At 36.2% G+C, this 17,764-nt stretch overlaps 2 protein-coding genes across 13 annotated transcripts in view; both read left to right on the forward strand.

Annotated features, from left to right (window-relative positions):
- Positions 1–16,278, forward strand: part of PPFIBP1 (PPFIA binding protein 1) — a gene marked incomplete at its 3' end in the record, with an annotated part of 252,050 nt that extends 235,772 nt beyond the window's left edge. For 8 of the 11 annotated variants that reach the window (XM_081311959.1, XM_081311962.1, XM_081311963.1 and 5 more), the window contains 11 exons: positions 2,244–2,394; positions 3,152–3,280; positions 4,826–4,976; positions 5,643–5,754; positions 5,872–5,960; positions 10,432–10,554; positions 11,049–11,174; positions 11,958–12,146; positions 12,898–13,077; positions 13,721–13,786; positions 13,906–14,885. In XM_081311959.1, the coding sequence (XP_081168085.1) occupies positions 2,244–2,394; positions 3,152–3,280; positions 4,826–4,976; positions 5,643–5,754; positions 5,872–5,960; positions 10,432–10,554; positions 11,049–11,174; positions 11,958–12,146; positions 12,898–13,077; positions 13,721–13,786; positions 13,906–13,992 (1,403 nt within the window). The other 3 variants (XM_081311961.1, XM_081311960.1, XM_081311956.1) reach the window with 3 other exon arrangements.
- On the forward strand, positions 13,906–17,412 carry REP15 (RAB15 effector protein). Of its 2 annotated transcripts, none has more exons than XM_081311969.1 (2): positions 13,906–14,004; positions 16,240–17,412. In XM_081311969.1, exon 2 carries the CDS (start codon positions 16,324–16,326, stop codon positions 17,032–17,034), a length of 711 nt encoding a protein of 236 aa, XP_081168095.1. In that variant the 5' UTR covers positions 13,906–14,004; positions 16,240–16,323; the 3' UTR covers positions 17,035–17,412. The 2 variants fall into 2 exon arrangements, with proteins under 2 accessions (XP_081168095.1, XP_081168094.1); XM_081311968.1 differs by lacking the exon at positions 13,906–14,004 and adding an exon at positions 15,039–15,222.
- Positions 17,413–17,764: the final 352 nt, after the last annotated feature.

Raw genomic sequence — 17,764 nt, forward strand, 5'->3', positions numbered from 1 at the left:
TCCATGTGTACCTTTCCCCCAGCCTTCAAAAAGAAATGTTTTTAGTCAGGTAGGAAGCTTTATAGAAGACACTGAGATGATAAGTATGGACTCAGTTACCTTAGGGAGCATTTCTCTGACATCTTACTGCTTTGAAGATGGAGACAACATTTAGCAGTGACAGAAGAAACTTTACATGTTACCTGAGGAGTCACCTCAAAGTGATTTTAGGAGAGGAAGCTTTTTTTGTATGGCAATGTTCAGTAGGGAGAGAAAAAAAAGAGTCTTCAAAAGGAAAATATGATTCTCTTAAAATGAGGGTGAGCTAGGCAACATTTCCAGGGACACCAGTACCCATCTTGTCTGTAGGGTGTGAATGGGTAGGCTCCCTTGGTTTTCCCAGTGGGTATTGTCACCTCATATAGACATCCACATGTGTATTCATGTGGACCAGCAAAAGTGACATGCTCTCTTGTAGTCTTAAACATCTAGAATGAGCACTGGATACATAAAACAAGATGATCTATTTAGACAACTCTTTTCAAATAATCTGCTTCATCTTTCTTAGAATTGGATTATTGTTGCTTAGAGGCAATTGCTGCTTATTGTGCAACCTGTAATCACAGCCCTGCTTCATAGAAAAGTCAACTTCTGCAACTTGTATATCTTGCTGAAACATTGTTCCTGTGATTTTTGTACAACTTTTACTTTCCTTTACTAAGTATAAAATCTCACATCGAAGAAACAGTAGCCCTTGTATTTGTTAATGTACAACTATCCACTAAGAGACAGTTAACAGAACTAAAATAGATCTGGCAGTGGCAAATATGGATGTTATTATTTTAAAGCAAAATAAATAGGTACTAACTTTATATCAAAAGGAAAATTTATGTATATCCAGTTTAAAATTTTCTCACTGCCCAAATCATAATAAATTGGGATAAATTTCTTTTAAAATTTCTAGGCTGGGTGCCATGGCTCATGCCAGTAATCCCAGCTACTCAGGAGGCTTAGACAGGAGGATTGCAAGTTTAAGACCAGCCTAAACAATTTAGTAAGACCCTGTCTCCCCAGTATTGGAGAGGTAGGTAGTACTTGGTAACTGAGGTGATTAAATGCCAAAGGAAAAAAAAAGGGATAAAAAGAAAATGGAGTTTAAAATGGAGTAACAAAGAGAATATTAGTTAAATATAAGAGACTCTCAAGGAAGTTGGCTGGATTTGAGTACAAAATGTCTCTGGCACATTGAATTGGGAACATGTACAAATGTTCAGATACTGAGACTGGGAGAAGAGACCAGGCCCAGAAATTTTATTCCACCTACTCTTAAATGATAAAACCATCACTTGGTGCTAAGCTTAAGCTGGGCATAGAGGCACACACCTCTAATCCTAGCTGTATGGGAGACCAAGGAAGGAGGATCTCAAGTTTGAGGCCAGCCTGAGCACTTAGTGAGACCCTATCTCAAAATAAAAAATGGGCTGGGAATGTGGCTCAGTGATAGAGTGTTAGCTTAGCATGTGTGAGGCCCTGGGGTTTAATCTCAGGACTACACACACAAAAGCAAAAGCTGTTTTTTAGTGCCAAGTTTCAAGTGGATGAGCTTGTCAAAAAGATCCTACAGAGGGAACTTCCAATCTTAAAATGGAATAAGAGGAAAAGAAACCAGGAATGCATTGAGTGCAGTGGCACACACCTATGATCCCACCTGAGAAAGAAAGATAGCAAACTAGAGGTCAACTTCAGTAATTTAGAGAGACTGTGTCTCAAAAAAGGGGTTGGGATGTAGTTCAGTGATAGAGGAGTAACCCTGGGTGCAATCCCTAGTACCAAAAAGAAAAAAAAGGAGGGGAATGCTACAGCAAAGGAGATACTGTCAGATGATGATCTAGGAGTGTCAGGGCAGCAACAAAGAGAGAGAGTGCTTTTAAAGAGCGTGGGAAGTAGTCAACAGTGCCATGAAACTAACTGTAAGATTGGAGTTCAGATGAGTTGAAGAAAGTTTAGAAGTCCCATCTCACACTTTTAATCTCAATGCAATTGTGATTTTAAGTTAATCATCTTTATACTCAAGAAAGTAAACTGTAGTGTAGAATATACATTTGTGTTACATTTTTCATATTTATCAAGCTCTCGATTAGTCACTGATTTATAGACCAACAGAAGAAGAATCCCTAACAGTTGCTAAAACCAAGGTTGATTTCTAATCATGTTCATGCTGCATTTTAAAATTCACCAACTCTTCTCTTCTGTTCTTGGAATAGCTGAAACAGAAAAGGAAACAGTGGAGCACCTAGATCTGGCTGGGACATCTTCTCAGGCCAGAGATTCACAGGGAAACAGTCCTTTCCAGATATCTCCACCATCTCCAGATTCCAAAAAGAAATCCAGAGGTATCATGAGACTCTTTGGAAAGTAAGTGAAAGAGTGAATGAGTAAAGTGGAATTTGTCTTACTTGCTCAAGTGTAGGGATAATTGGAAATCTGGCTGAAAATGGGTATGAAATTTTTAAAGCTTTTATGTTCCTCTTATGGAAGGAAGATCGTGATTTGGGATTTATTAACTCACTGGACTTTGGTTGAAGTTTAAGTATAGTTATATACGTTAGTACACTACAAGGAAGAATAGCTCAAATCTACGTACCAGTTAAAAATGTTCTGATTAGTTGGGCTCTGCAGTGCATCCTTGTAATCCCAGCTACTCAGGAGACTAAGGCAGGAGGACCATAAGTTTGAGACCAGTCTGGGCAACTTAATGAAACCCAGTCTCAGGCCAAGTGTGGTGGCATGCACCCATTATCCCAGTGGTGCCTATAATCCCAGCAGCCCAGGAAGCCGAGGTAGGAGGATCACTAGTTCATAGCCAGCCTCAGCAAAAGCGGGACACTAAGCAACTCAGTGAGGCCCTGTCTCTGAATAAAATACAGTAGGGTTGGGGATGTGGCTCGGTGGATGAGTGCCCCTGAGTTCAGTCCCCAGTTCGAAAAAAAAAAAAAACCACCCAGTATCAGAATTTTTAAGAATAAAATAAAAGGAACTGGGGGTATAGCTAATCAGTAGGGTGCTCTTGGGTTCAATATCCAGTACTGCCAAGAAAATAAGTTGATTGACTTTAAAGTCTAAAGCTTCTTCAGTTCTAATATATGGCAATGTGGGGTTGTGTCTTCTTCAGACTTAGGAGAAGTCAATCGACTACATTCAACCCAGATGACATGGCTGAGCCTGAATTCAAAAGAGGAGGGACAAGGGCAACTGCAGGCCCCCGATTGGGTTGGTCTCGAGATTTGGGACAGTCTAACAGGTAAGTATAGCCAATGAATGAACGTTAGCATCTCTACCTAAGCATCAAGGCTCAGGGACACCTGCAGTATACTGTCACTAGGTTAAATTATCAAAAGTATAGCTTATCATCACACAGGGTTCGTCATCTTTACAGTGGTGTGGTTTGTCCATGATTGGTGAGAGCTGGAGAGAAAATGAGGACTGGGTGAGTTAGGTAAGGTGCCAGAGCTAAAGTGTCAGCCACATCTGTATTACAGTGGTTCTTGGACATAAATTTTATATAATTATTGCTTTGGAAGTACTATGAAGAATAGCCATGGATAGCATAGTGCTTAAAAGTAGACTCTAAGGGCTGGTATACAACTCAATGGTAGAGAGTGCTTGCCTAGCTTGTGTGAGACCCTAAGTTTGGCCTTCAGCCACACACCGTCCCCCACCCCACACACACTCACATAGAAGAGTAAGTTGAAACTTGGGTTTGGTTTCTGTCCTTACCGCTTTCTACTAGCCAGATGATCATAAACAATGACTTCCATGCTGTGTACCTCTCAATTTTCTTGTCATAATAGTTAAGACCCATCACAAAAGGTGATTGTGAAGATTAAATGTTAATATGTTTTAAGTATCTGGCAAATAATAACCATTCAATAAATATTTGAGACTAGTGGAGTCTTTGAAAATACTTAAAGACAAATTCTATCACATTTCTTAGACTTATCAAGGCTATGTAATGTTTTATGTATTAAGACTCTTAAGAACTTTTATCACCCTTATCAAAGTGGAGAACTATTCTTCTGACCTTCTAAGCATGGAGAGGTGGGGTTGGCAAACATACAGTACAAGGCGTTGATACTAAATTTAAAACAGTCCCTCCCAACAGGCAGGTCATTGGACACAGATTTCAGCAAGGAGGAAACTCCCTTTGCCTTTTCCAAATACCTAGTGATCTCGTTTGCCATATGTTCTCTTTGAAAACAATAAAGGACTTCCTTGTGCATTAAAAAAAAAAAAAAAAAATTCAAAGTCATGTTCATCTTTACTTTTTTTCCCTCCAAATAGGAACACTGTGTCTAAGTAAAAGCAAACAGAAATTTTATTTTGATTACTCTGTTCTATACTCAATGGCAGCATATTGTCCTCTTCCCATAAATTATCATCAGGAAAAAAACCATAATTCTGTCAAAGTTAATTCCAGTTAGACTTGAGTTTTTTTGTCCTAGTGTTTTCTGTTTGGGAATACAGTCTTAAAACAACATTGGTTGAAACTGGTTATAGTGACTTGTGTTGGTTCAACTTAGTGTTTTTCTATAGAACATATTCTTGCTAAATCACATTGAATCTTTTGCGGTTTTATTTAAAATGAAGACAGTGGTCTTAGAAGATAACTTTCAACTCTGGTACTACTTCCTTCTCCAAATACACATTAAAAATTAAATTTTTCATGGTCAACTGTGTATCGCCAGGGACTTTCCATATCTATTGAATGTAGAGTTGTTAAAAATTGATGATAAGCCACACAATTGTCTTTGAATTGTTTCTCATGCACTTGTTCATTTTCCTGCAGTGACTTGGATACACCATTTGCCAAATGGACCAAGGAGCAAGTTTGTAATTGGCTTGCAGAACAAGGTTTGGGATCCTACCTGAATTCTGGCAAGCACTGGATTGCGTCTGGTCAAACACTTTTGCAGGCTTCTCAGCAAGATCTAGAGAAGGTGACTGCTTCTCTATTTTATTTACAAAATACTAAGAGAAAGAGAATATAATTATATGGTAACTTTATACTCCAGGAAGGGGCATGGGTGGAGCCAGTGTTAGTAATCTTGAAAAGGTTTGAGTTTTCAGCCACTTTATACTTATTTCATTTCATGGACTTAAAAGGAAGGGCCTGGTCTTAATGATTCTTTGTGGAACAAAAAAGCCACTGGGAATTCTAAGGAAAAATAATTATATAGCTATACTAATAAACCTTAAGCTCATATGACTTAAAATCATTTTGTGGCTTTATCACATTGACTTATCTTTTCAACGTAATATATGCAATTCATCTTAACTTTATAAAAAGAAAAAATGTTCTGTGTCCCATTTATTTAAAATTTTACACAAAATAAGAGTGAAGTTCCTATTATGCATGCCACAGTTGCTATCTTACAAAAAAATAAGTCACTGGGGAATGTCTAATATATCACTAAATTAATTGGGGTCATCTTAGCTCTCTAACAACCTCTTATCCAGCAACATTACTAGCCTGAGTTAGTATGTTATTTAATGTAGATTGAATCCTTACTGTTAGCTTCATTTTGGAAGAATTTGCATCATTTTCCAGAGTCTTAAGCCCACATAGTTAGAAATATAAGTTTAGTTATTTTTTATTGTTTTAGGAACTTGGAATCAAGCATTCACTTCATCGAAAGAAACTCCAGCTGGCACTGCAAGCTCTAGGATCCGAGGAAGAAACCAATCATGGGAAGCTGGATTTCAACTGGGTCACTAGTAAGAGGTTTTTATTTTTAATAAAATAATAAGTAAATAAATATCGCTGCCTTTTCTTTTTAATCACAAAAACAAGTGTTTTGTGACACTGTAATGATGCTGGTTTCTGTTCTTTAGGATGGTTGGATGATATTGGCCTCCCCCAGTATAAGACCCAGTTTGATGAAGGACGGGTGGATGGTCGAATGCTACATTACATGACAGTTGTAAGTGATTTTTTGCTAGGGTTTGGAGGAGTTAAGACTTTTTTCCTTTGAAAAACATACAAATAGAGTAATCAAAATATAATGTTTTCCTAATGGTTCCACCAGAGTATGAAGATGTCACTTTAACTTGAGGAGTAAGGGGAAAATATTTCCTGTGACTAGAAATTGTAGGATTTGGCAATTGCAACTGCTCTGGGATTATCTGAAACCTCAATTTAAGCTAAGCAAAAATTAATTTAAACTAAGCTATCCAGAAAATAAATATATAATATATATATTTTCAACAAGATGAACATTGAAGTATCTACTTTGGATGAGTTTTATGGTATATGAATTAAATCTCATAAATAAATTTTTAAATTGAATGTGGAGTTCTGAAGCCCTGGAAGTTTCTAAGTTATGTATTCCTATATGCAGTGACTATTCAGCAGAGGCTTCCTTTTTGGCCTGACATCCACATAAGGACTTGCCTTCTCCCCTCTCTTCTCTTGGACATCTATTTCCTGAAACACTTCTGACTTCAGCCCAGTTCTGTGAGGGCAGGAGTTATCAGGGTAAAGGAGAAGAGCTGAAGGCTAGACTTTCACTCTGATTCCTTCTTTTACTGTATATTTCTAGCCTTACAGCCAATGAATAGAAAAACTCTTTCCTACTTTAAAAACAATGAGAGAACCTGTTGTGATGGTACTCAGATATAATCCTAGTGACTTGGTAGGCTGAGGTAGGAGGATTCCCAAGTTCAAGGATAGTCTTGCAACTTAGTGTCCCTCTTTCAATTTTTTAAGAAAGGGATGGGAATATAGCCAATGTTATAGCACCTCTGGGTTCAATCTCCAGTACCACAAAAAAATAAAGAATAAAATAAAATAAACAATAAAACAGTGGGGAAGATAAATTCCAGGACAATATTGTTCTAGATAGTATGATTAAAGTTGTAGTGAAGGTACTTTTATTTGAATACCATTTTCAGATGGTATTCTATAGATATCATATTTTTTACATAAGAGGAAAGAGTGACTAGCTAACTTGGATAAGAATCTTTTAATGTCTAAGAAATGTGGAGTTTGAGTCATGGCATTTGTTTTCTTCTCTTACCATTGAACTTTAACCCTTTTCTTAATGGCAATATCATGTGAGCCTGCATGTGATAATACTAATGTGTGTAACATGTTGTATATTCATTGTGTTACAGGTATTCTTCTAAGCATTTTACTCATGTTAGTATTTGATTTTCAATAACCCTTTGGGTTAGTACTAATAATATCCCCATGATTTGGATGAGGAAATAGGAATCAAGAATTTGGATTAACTTAACCAAGTTTCCACAGTTAGAAAATGGTAGAAAGCCATAAAGCATTTAAACACAATCTGATTCCAGAGCTGTTTCTTAATAGTTTGCTGTTCTACCTGGAACAAATTCAGTGACTATTTACCTGTCTGTCTAGGTGTAAGTATCTTTCCCTGGGAATTGAGCAGATTAAGACTTAAAGTCACAAAAAGGATGTGCATAACTTTTGCGACCAGAAATATGTAAATTACCTTGAAAAATCCAATCCCATAAGTCCTAGGCCACAAAACATCTGCTTTAAATATGGTATCCTTGATTGGATCCTGAAACAGAAAAAGATCGTTAGTGGAAAAACTGGTGAGAATTATGAAATAAATATCTGAATAAGTCTGTAGTTTAATTATTTATTGTCTATGTTAGTTCCTCAGTTTTTATGATATTAAGATGTTAATATTAGGGGAAACTGGGTAAGAAGCATACAGAACCCAATACTATCTAGCAACTCTTCTGTGTATCTAAAATTACTCCAAAATAAAGTTTTTTAAAATCCCCAATTAAAAAGAATCACAAAGTCTATTTTGATTTGAAAGGAAATGGTCTTTCTTATTTATTTATGTATTTATTATTGTTGTAGGTGAACACAATACCTTTATTTTATTTATTTCTATGAAGTGCTGAGGATTACACCCAGTGCCTCACAGATGCTAGACAAAGGCTCTACCACTAAGCTATAACCCCAGCCCCTGGTCTTTCCTTTTAAGACCCTTCAAAATATAAATATTTTCAAAAGTAACTAACATTTTATTTACATTGGAAACATTGTACATTAGATTTTTAAAAATCTGATATATTTTAATTAGATTAAAATAGCCAACAGTGAAATGTTTGGGCCATTCTGTACCTCAATTTTAAATTAATATATGTTAAATGCATTTTCTAATTTATCATAAGATCCTGTCTTTAAGAAATTAATCCAGAAAAAAAATTCAGGGAATGATTTTTACTCAGTTAGTAGCCTTAAGGATTTAAATTGCTGTCTAATATTTTTATTCTTAGAAGTATTCTATAGTAGATTCATTTTTTTTCTTCTTTTTTCCTCTTATAAGAAATGTCTTGGGCTGGGGTTGTGGCTCAGTGGTAGAACGCTCCCATCACATGTGTGAAACCTGAGTTTGATCCTCAGCATCACATAAAAATAAATGAATAAAATAAAGGTATTGTGTCCAGCTACAACTAAAAAATAAATATTAAAAAAGAAAAAAAGAAATGTCTTATCAGTAAGGTGTGCCCAAAGTAGATGTTTTCCTTGTTTACTTTTTGGGTGTGTTTGGAGGTAGACTGGTACCCCAAATCACTATCTTCAGAAATAATTTGTTTTGGTGTGTTTGAAAAAGTTCCCAGTGGCTGCAGACTGGTGAAATGTTTTCCTTGAAAGGGTTGATAGGTGATATATGTTGATGCTTATAATTTCTTCATTTCTTTTCTCTTTTTCACTTTTACTAAAACCTTTGCATCAAGTGACATAGTATTTGCAAAATTGGTCATAATGTCTAATGAAAGCATAGTAATATAGAACTAGAAGACTCTTTTAAGGCCAGAGAATAGTGTAGCAAGTGCATTCTTCTGAGTTTCCCTAAAACTATCATGTGCTTTTTAGTTCAGAAAACCAAACCTTGAACATATTAGCTCTTAGCTGAAAGAAAAAAGAGAGGGCAATTGGCAGATGCCTTTTATTGTACTTCTTAAGTCTCAACCTTACCTGCAGATAAAGTTGTGGAAACTAAGGAGGAAACAAAGAAATTCCTTTATTTGCAGTATGTGCAAATTATAACAGATAGAGCTGGAAATGTAGAGAACATGTTCAAGGCCCTGGGTCCAATCCTCAGTTCCAAATCAAAAAACAAATTATCTTTTATACTATGACCCAGCGCTATTCTCTCTCTCTCCCTCCCTCTCTCCCCCCCCCTCTCTCCCCCCCCCTCTCTCCCCCTCCCTCCCTCTCTCTTTTCTGCGTGCGCGCGTGCGCGCGCGCGCTCTCTCTCTCTCTCTCTCTCTCTCTCTCTCTCTCTCTCTCTCGAAAATTTTTGAGTGAAAGGAAGATACAGCCGATGAATTACTTTCACATTTTCCTGGATGACTTTTTACTTCATGTTGAGACAGTCTCAATTGGTCATGGAGATGAAACACTTCTGATCATAAAATCATAATTAGAAATTGGCTCAGAGTTGATAGGCAAGATTTAACTGAAATAAAAACTCATTTTACATGTGTTTCATGCCTGTAGGAAAACTAATCCTAATATAAAACTCATAACAGAAAGCACATTATGTCATCATTGTCCACACTTAACTAAAAAGTCAAGTAACTTAACTGTGTATCATACTAGCACAATATTTTTTACTTCATGCAGACTGTTAATAAATTTAAATAATATGTTTTCTGTAGTTTCCTTAGAAAAATAGAACATATTTGGAATCAAATCTAAACTATTCATTTATGATATAAAAATGCAAATAGTAAATCATTCAAAAATAAAAAAATTGACATTATTTTGTACATGATTAGTGTACTTTCCCTTGGAATGTCTTTTCTCCATTTTCTTTTGTAACAATACTCCAAATTATTTAAAAGTTTACTAAAGCACTTCATGGCTTTAATTCAAGTTCGTTATAAATGCCATTCTGCAGCTACCAAGATACCAACTACTGTGAAATGAGATAATAGTTACATGTGCCCATTGGTTAGCACCTATTCCACGATAGAAGTGCATTCAGGACGCACCTTTTGGGAGAACTGATCTGGATTCATTTCATTGTATTTATTCCCTCCTGCATGTAGGATCTTGGTTATTTTAGTCACTTGAGGAGGAATGCTCAGCTAGTGCTTTTCAAACTCTGTTTTTCAGAGGCCTGAGATTCTGTTATCTTATCAGAGCATTTGAGAGAGAAGCAGTTGGCAGTCATCTTCCTTGGAAACATTAATCTGGGGTCTGGGAGAGAATTTTATTCAGAACAGAAAAAGGGGTTCTCTTACTAAATAAAAGCTTAGAAAGCACTGACAAGCTCATGGGGCATATTTTTTTTTTTAATTGGTGGTTCTACTTCTTCAGTTTTCTGAGATTCCCCTAGGAAAGTCTTCCTGTTATAAAGCCACAGTGAGACTCCCTTTGTTCTTTTTTTGCAGGATGACTTACTGTCTTTGAAGGTTGTGAGTGTGCTGCACCACCTCAGTATCAAAAGAGCCATTCAGGTCCTGAGGATCAATAACTTTGAACCAAACTGCCTACGAAGACGACCATCTGATGAGGTAGCACATCAAGGGAGGCTCAAGTAGGCACTTTACATGCATGTGCCTGAAGAGCTGGTCTCCTGAGAGCTTTTAATCCAGCCTCACTTACTTCTTGGGCTTTCTTTTCCTGTAACCCACCTTCCCGCTCCCCCCCCCCCCCCGCCCCCAACATGATGGTCCACTGTATAACCAAAGCCAAGATTTACTCATCATTTATGCTTTCTCCTTTTAATGGGTGTATTTTTCCTGCCTTCTTAATCCACAGAGTTAAATATCACTATGAAGACTTCCTTTTCTTATTAGTGTGTAAGAAAACTTGAAACTTTGTCATATAAATCCTTCAAAAGAGAATTCAAATTATCAAATACCTTTTATCCTTTATTTTAAACCTTTCATGGGATGTTAAGTGATGGTACTCAATGGGGCAGACTTTTTGGAGTTTTGTGGGTTTACTATTGAGGATCATGTTGTCCCAACATCTAAAGCTTATGGTAATTTTTTTGTTCATACAGAATAGCATCACCCCATCTGAGGTTCAGCAATGGACTAATCATCGAGTGATGGAGTGGCTGCGCTCTGTGGATCTGGCAGAATATGCTCCCAATCTCAGAGGCAGTGGTGTCCATGGTGGGCTCATGGTAAAGCCCTGTTACTATTCAATTGACTTCTCATTTTGTTTCCTTTTAATCTAAGGAGTATGGTGTTACAGGTCAGGCATCCCCAATCTGAAATCTGAATTGCTCCCAAATCTGGAAACTTTTTGAATTTCCATACCACAAATGGAAAACTTACACCTGACCTCATGGTATGGGTTGCAAAGTGCAGATGTGCAAGTCCAAAACACTTCTGGTCCTAAGCATTTTGGACAAAGAATAACCTTTATCAGTTTACTTGTTCTAATCCTAAAGTCATCTTTCCCAACACTTCTGTACTATTTCTAGTGAGTTTTACTCTCAGGGTGTTTTTATTTATATTATAAAAATCTAGATCCGATTGAAATTCATTCTTCTTGTACTGATCTCTTTCATGTTGAATACCTATCTTTCATATGATCATGATTTAAAACACTTGCAAAAAAAAATAGATTATATCTTTGCACATACATGTTGCATAAGGAGTTAGCTTTCAGAGTCAGCACTCCAGAGAGGTACAAGTGCTGGTGTGGTTAATAAGGCCTGAAGCCTGGATTATAGGACCAGCCCCACCATTTCCTAACTCAGGCAAAATAAAGAAAAAATACATAAATTAAAAATCAAAGTCCATAGCCTGTCTACCTCTCTGTACTGTTGAAAGGGTCATTGGAGATAACCCAAATGAAAGAGCTTTGCAAATTGTAAAGTACAATACAAAACGTAATAACTATCGTACTTTTTAATAATTTTTCTTAAATTTTTTTTTCATTTTTCTTAATTAATCTACAGGTTCTAGAACCTCGTTTTAATGTAGAAACAATGGCACAGTTATTAAATATTCCACCAAATAAGACACTGTTGCGAAGACATTTGGCCACTCATTTTAATCTCCTAATCGGTGCTGAGGCCCAACATCAGAAGCGAGATGCCATGGAGTTACCAGATTATGTACTTTTAACAGCTACTGCCAAAGTGAAGGTTAGCTGAAAAAAAGTGAAGGTCACCTGAAGCAAAGACTGTTTCAGCTGTTTCCCGGTTACTCTATCTTCTGGGGTTTACTAACTTCTGTGGGTTGATGAGATATATATCTTAAAGGTGTGTGTGTGTGTGTGTGTGTGTGTGTGTGTGTGTGTGTGTCTATGTTTATATCTTTAAGAGTAATTTAGATAATGCATTCTTAAAGGTTTCTGAGTAAATTATTTTTTTTATTAGCATTAACAATGATAAAGAGCATGATGTTGGTTGGCTTCTATAATCAATGTATTGCCAAAGAGTGGGAATTATTTTACCAGTCACTATCCTGATATGGCAGCAGAACAGGCATATAAAATAATGAAAGCTTTACCCAAAAAGAAATTATAGTAAGGATCTTTGTTTGTTTGTTTGTTTGGTGCTCTTAGATTGAAAATCTTCACAAAATTGGTTTTATCCCTGAGAAATTCCATCATTGCACGAATCCTGCCTAAAAACATAAAGGTTTTTGACCAGTTTTATCACAGTGATTGATTGTCCAGCTCATGGTATGAATAAGATTAATCTTAGGCTTCATAACAAGGATTATTTATGATATTGATGTATTACTCATATGCCTAGGATGTATTTGCTACGCAAATTCAATCATCCAGTTGCTTTTCTCCATGAGAAGGGGTGAATAATTAAATAATACGTTATTCGTTCTTTGCCATATGAACTTTATCAAATTTCTCGGTCATTTTGTTTGCTTTTAAAGCCAAAGAAACTTACCTTCAGCAATTTTGGGAATCTGAGAAAAAAGAAACAGGAAGATGGAGAAGAATATGTTTGTCCAATGGAATTGGGACAGGTATCAGGAAGTGCCACTAAGAAGGGGTTTAAACCTGGTTTGGATATGCGCCTATATGATGAAGATGATTTAGATCGGTTAGAGCAGGTAGGTGCACCCAGCATTCAGATGCTAAATGGAATCTACACTGTTAACTACTAATCAAGGATGTTTTCTTTAAATGGGTAAAAAATATAATAAAATAACAATGAGTACTTAGAGATTGCTTATTACTTTGCTGATTCTATCCAAAACACTGAACATATTAAGATTCTTGGTAATCTTAAGACATAGAATATTGTAATCCACATTTTAGATATAAGAAAGCTAAAGCACAGACAGCTAAGTAACCAGCTCAAGGTCTCTAGCCAACCAGGCTAGATCCAAAGCCTGTACAATTTACCTGTGTTGTACGTTTCTGTGTGAAGGAAATCTGTGCACTAGAACAAGTCAGGATTGGACAGGTCCTACGACCTAGACTTTTCAGATTCAAGCTATGCGCTGCATGTTTGCCCTCTAATCAGTAGTCCTTTGGTGCCATTGTCAGAGTCATCAGACTAGATGTTCTAGTCCAGTGTTCCTTCTAATAATGATAAGAGATTATCATCAAAAATGTTATGTTGCTTCTACCCATTCCATACTATTTGTGTTATTTCTGCAACTTTTCTGTTTTTCTTCTACTTGTATTCATATTTCTGCTGTTTCCTTGAAATTATGAAAATGAGTATGTCATGTCATGATTTGTCCACAGATGGAAGATTCAGAAGGGACAGTGAGACAAATAGGGGCATTCTCTGAAGGCATCAACAATCTCACAGTAAGTTTGAAAAATGAATTGAAACCTAAAATAACCCCAAAGGATTGCATGTTTATTGCAGAATGTGTAGTTCTGAGCTCAGAACTCAGAGTGTGAATCCCTGTCTGCTTGTTTTTCAGCACATGTTGAAGGAAGATGACATGTTTAAAGATTTTGCTGCCTGCTCTCCCAGTGCCAGCATTACAGACGAAGATTCAAACGTTTGACCTGGATGAGCAGTAGGAGCCCTTTGTCTTTTTTCCACTTTATTTTTTAAATACTTACATTGTGTACTATAAGCAACAGATTGTATATTGTTTATCATTCCAACTTTTTCTCATTTAGAAGTGGAAATGGACAACAGGAGAATTGTGCCTATTCAGAATTTGCCACAAAAAAATGAGACACTGGTGAATGAGAGTATAATTTTTGTTCCTCTATTTAATGTAAAAATCCATGATGTATTGTATTTAAAGTGTTGCACATCCCAGCATGGAGGATTTGGGGAGCAGTAACCAGGGTGTGAATGACTTTGACACATCATTGCTCACTGCAGCCATCTAAGCAGGACACTCTGTGCTCAGAGGCAGTGTATGGAATTTTGTGTGCCCACTGAATGCCAGCTAACCTCCACTTGCCTCTTATCTTATTTTTATATATTTTTCTAAATATATGTATATATATATAGTACATAGAAAATAGAACTTTTATTTTGTGACATAAGGAAGATGATGGCAAGATCACATTGAAAATAAAAACAAAACATAGTGATCTAAATTTTCATGTTCCAGATGGTCCTTAAGAGATTTTTCTTTCTTTACAGCTGAACTTTTTAACAAAGTTTATCTTTCAGGCTAAATTAACATACATGAAATAGCCTTTTTTAATGGCACCACAGAATTGTAGAGCAATCCATTTTGATTTTAATCTTGGATCCATTTACCTTACAAGGAAGAACTCAAGGGACATTAATATACCATTAACTTGAATATATTCATAAACATTCACACAGACTCCTGTCAAAATTGGTAGAGATAATTTCTAAAGAAATAAAAAATAAAACAAAAACTTTATAGTGTTTTTTATTTTCTTCTTTGTTACATACATCATTACATCAAAGTACTAACAGTCTGCCTAGATAATGGTATGTTTCTCAGGCCATCAATAAATGGAGCTTCATTTCATTTCAATCAGATTCAAAAATTCTGAGGCTGCAAAACTAATTATATAATGGCTATTTCATTACATAAAATGTAGTTCCTGTTTTTATATAACACAAAACTCAAATTTTCTTTATTTAAAAAAAATAGTTGCAGCAAAAACTGTACTATTCATGTTTTTTATGGGGTATTAGAAAAAAAATCTATTTTTCATTCAGTGCTACATATGCTTATGATGGTCAACTGTGGAAAGGATGGGTGTTCACAAGATGGAATGAGGTGGGCAGTTCAGTCAATGTGAGTGAACTTGTTTATAAACTCTATTTGAATATCAGTGGTGTTATATTTTATATTGTCAGCAAGTTACCAAGCTATTCATCAAGGAACTTATAACATAGATTACTATTTATTCATAACTGAGAGGATTTGATGCTATGGTGATTTCCTTTGAACTTTTTATCATTCATTACTTGGTAACTATATTGGACTCTTCCTGTATTTGGATTTTATTTTAATGTGAATATATGTCACCATTTGAAAAACTCAATTTGTTATTAGAAACTGGTTGAAAATACCAGAAGACTGTTAAAAAATGCCAAATTTTCTTTAAGATTAAAATTTTTTCAATGATATATTTTATTTGCAAAATATTATACACTGCTGGTATTACCATACGAGAGGAAATAAAGTCAATACTTAATTGCCTAATGCCTTTATTATCGTTGTTTAATTTTTACCTGGTTCAAAATAACAGATGGGCTTGGTTTCTGGTATAGAAAATAGTAATAAACTCTTTCTCATTGGTAAACATCCATAAATTTGTTTAAGTGGAGTGCCTAACGTGTATCATTGGAGAAAAATTTGAGGTCTTTGAGAAAGATTATATGAAAGGAATATAATCTACTGAGTGGGGGAATGAGGAATCATGACAGAAAGGATATAGGAAAGTAAACAGCAATGACTCACCTACAGATTTGAAGCCAGTTATAGAAAGAGGTGTATGAATATGACCCATACACCTTTGAAGAACATACTATCTTTAACTAAAATTTTGGAAGAGGGAACATCTAGGAAGAAATTACCAAAGATTAAAAGTAGAGTAAACATAACACAGAGAAGAACAGATGTTTTGTGTGAAATTGAAAACGTGTAACTTAATAAACCAGCAGGAATCTGTATGAATATAGCACACCTACTTGACAAACAGGGAGCCCTCACATGTTTGCTTAGCAGTGTGTCTATATGCTTAGCTATACCAAGGAAGTATAGGGCTAGGAAACTGTGATCATATTAACAGATGTGACTTCATTGCAGAACTTTTCCTCTGAAAAAGAAGCAATTCTGAATGACATTCACATGCTTGATGTTTGGGAGCAGTATTGATTGGGTGCAGAGAAAATGGGACAAAAAGCATCACAGCAGTTGGCTCTGAAGGACAGCACTGAGGTTCTCAGCATCTGTGAGGTGGTCAGTGAAGCCATAGTCCATGCAGCTCAGAAGCTCAAGGAGTATCTTGGATTTGAGTATCCACAGAGCAAACTCTGCCCAGCTGCAAATACTCTGAATGAGATCTTCTTAATCCACTTCATCACTTTCTGCCAAGAAAAGGGAGTTGATGAGTGGCTCACCACCACCAAGATGACCAAGCACCAAGCCTTACTATTTGGGGCTGACTGGGTTTGGACCTTTTGGGGATCTGATAAGCAAATAAGGCTTCAGCTGGCGGTTCAGACTCTACAGATGGCTTCTCTTCCTCCTGTGCAGTCAAAACCTTGTGACTTCCCCGGTCCGGAGTTGAGGGTAGAGGAGTCTTCCTGGAAGAGAAGTAGATTTGATAAGCTGGAAGAATTCTGTAACTTGATAGGAGAGGATTGCCTGGGCTTGTTCATCATCTTTGGTGTGCCGGGAAAACCTAAAGACATCAGGGGAGTCGTCTTGGACAGTATCAAAAATAAGACTGTAAGGAGCCATCTGCCAGGACGCAAGGCTGTGGAACAGTTTGTCCTGGAAACCGAAGATTGTGTCTCCATCAAAGAACTGCTTGGAAACTGCCTGAGTAAGAAAGATGGGCTGAGAGAGGTGGGCAAAGTTTTTATTAGCATCCTCTGAACTGGATGTGTGCTGTGACTGGCCTGTATCATAAAAAGAAAAAAAAGATATTCTCATAAGCAAGCTCATTTACATACATCATTCCTACATGGGATTTTTTCCCCCTCTTCCCTTATCCGATTGATTGAAAATGATTACCTGGTTCAAAGAAGTTTGACAATTATTGGTTTCGTAATTATGGAACAATAAAAAAGAAAAAGAAGAAAAACCCTGGCTGAATTTTAGGAAATTTTATAATTAGGTTTAATCTTTATTCATTTATTCAGTAATAATTGGAAAGCATAATAAGGTTATGCATAAAGTTTGATTTGCAAAATAAAGTGTCTTTGTTTAAAATAAAAGTCTAATGCTCAAAAGTATAAAAATATATTTTTACTGCTGTTGATGGCCAGTGGGTAGGGTGGAGTGGTGGGGAAGACCACAGAGCTGGTGGTCTTACATTTCTAACACCAGTTTCAATACAGGATACCCAAGCAGAACTTTACACTGCTCTTTTCCTTACTCTTGGTCCTTGCTAGCAGCTTTCTCTGCACAATAGAATTTTGGTGGGATTTAATTTCGGATTTAATTGAGAGTGTTAACTTTACCCATGATTTACAAAATCACCCATAAAACAATTTCTTGTTATAATAATATTAGAATTTTCAGTAAGGAATGTGCATACACATAAAATAACCTCTTTTGCTTAAAAGCCTATGTTGGATTCAGCAGTACAAAGAGGAATCACCGT

Source organism: Spermophilus citellus (assembly GCF_964194105.1).
Source record: "Spermophilus citellus genome assembly, chromosome: 10".
Taxonomy (NCBI): Eukaryota; Metazoa; Chordata; class Mammalia; order Rodentia; family Sciuridae; genus Spermophilus; species Spermophilus citellus.

Coding starts and splice junctions, on each gene's coding strand:
- REP15 (XM_081311969.1), top strand. CDS start 16,324: ATGGGACAAAAAGCATCACAGCAGTTGGCTCTGAAGGACAGCACTGAG.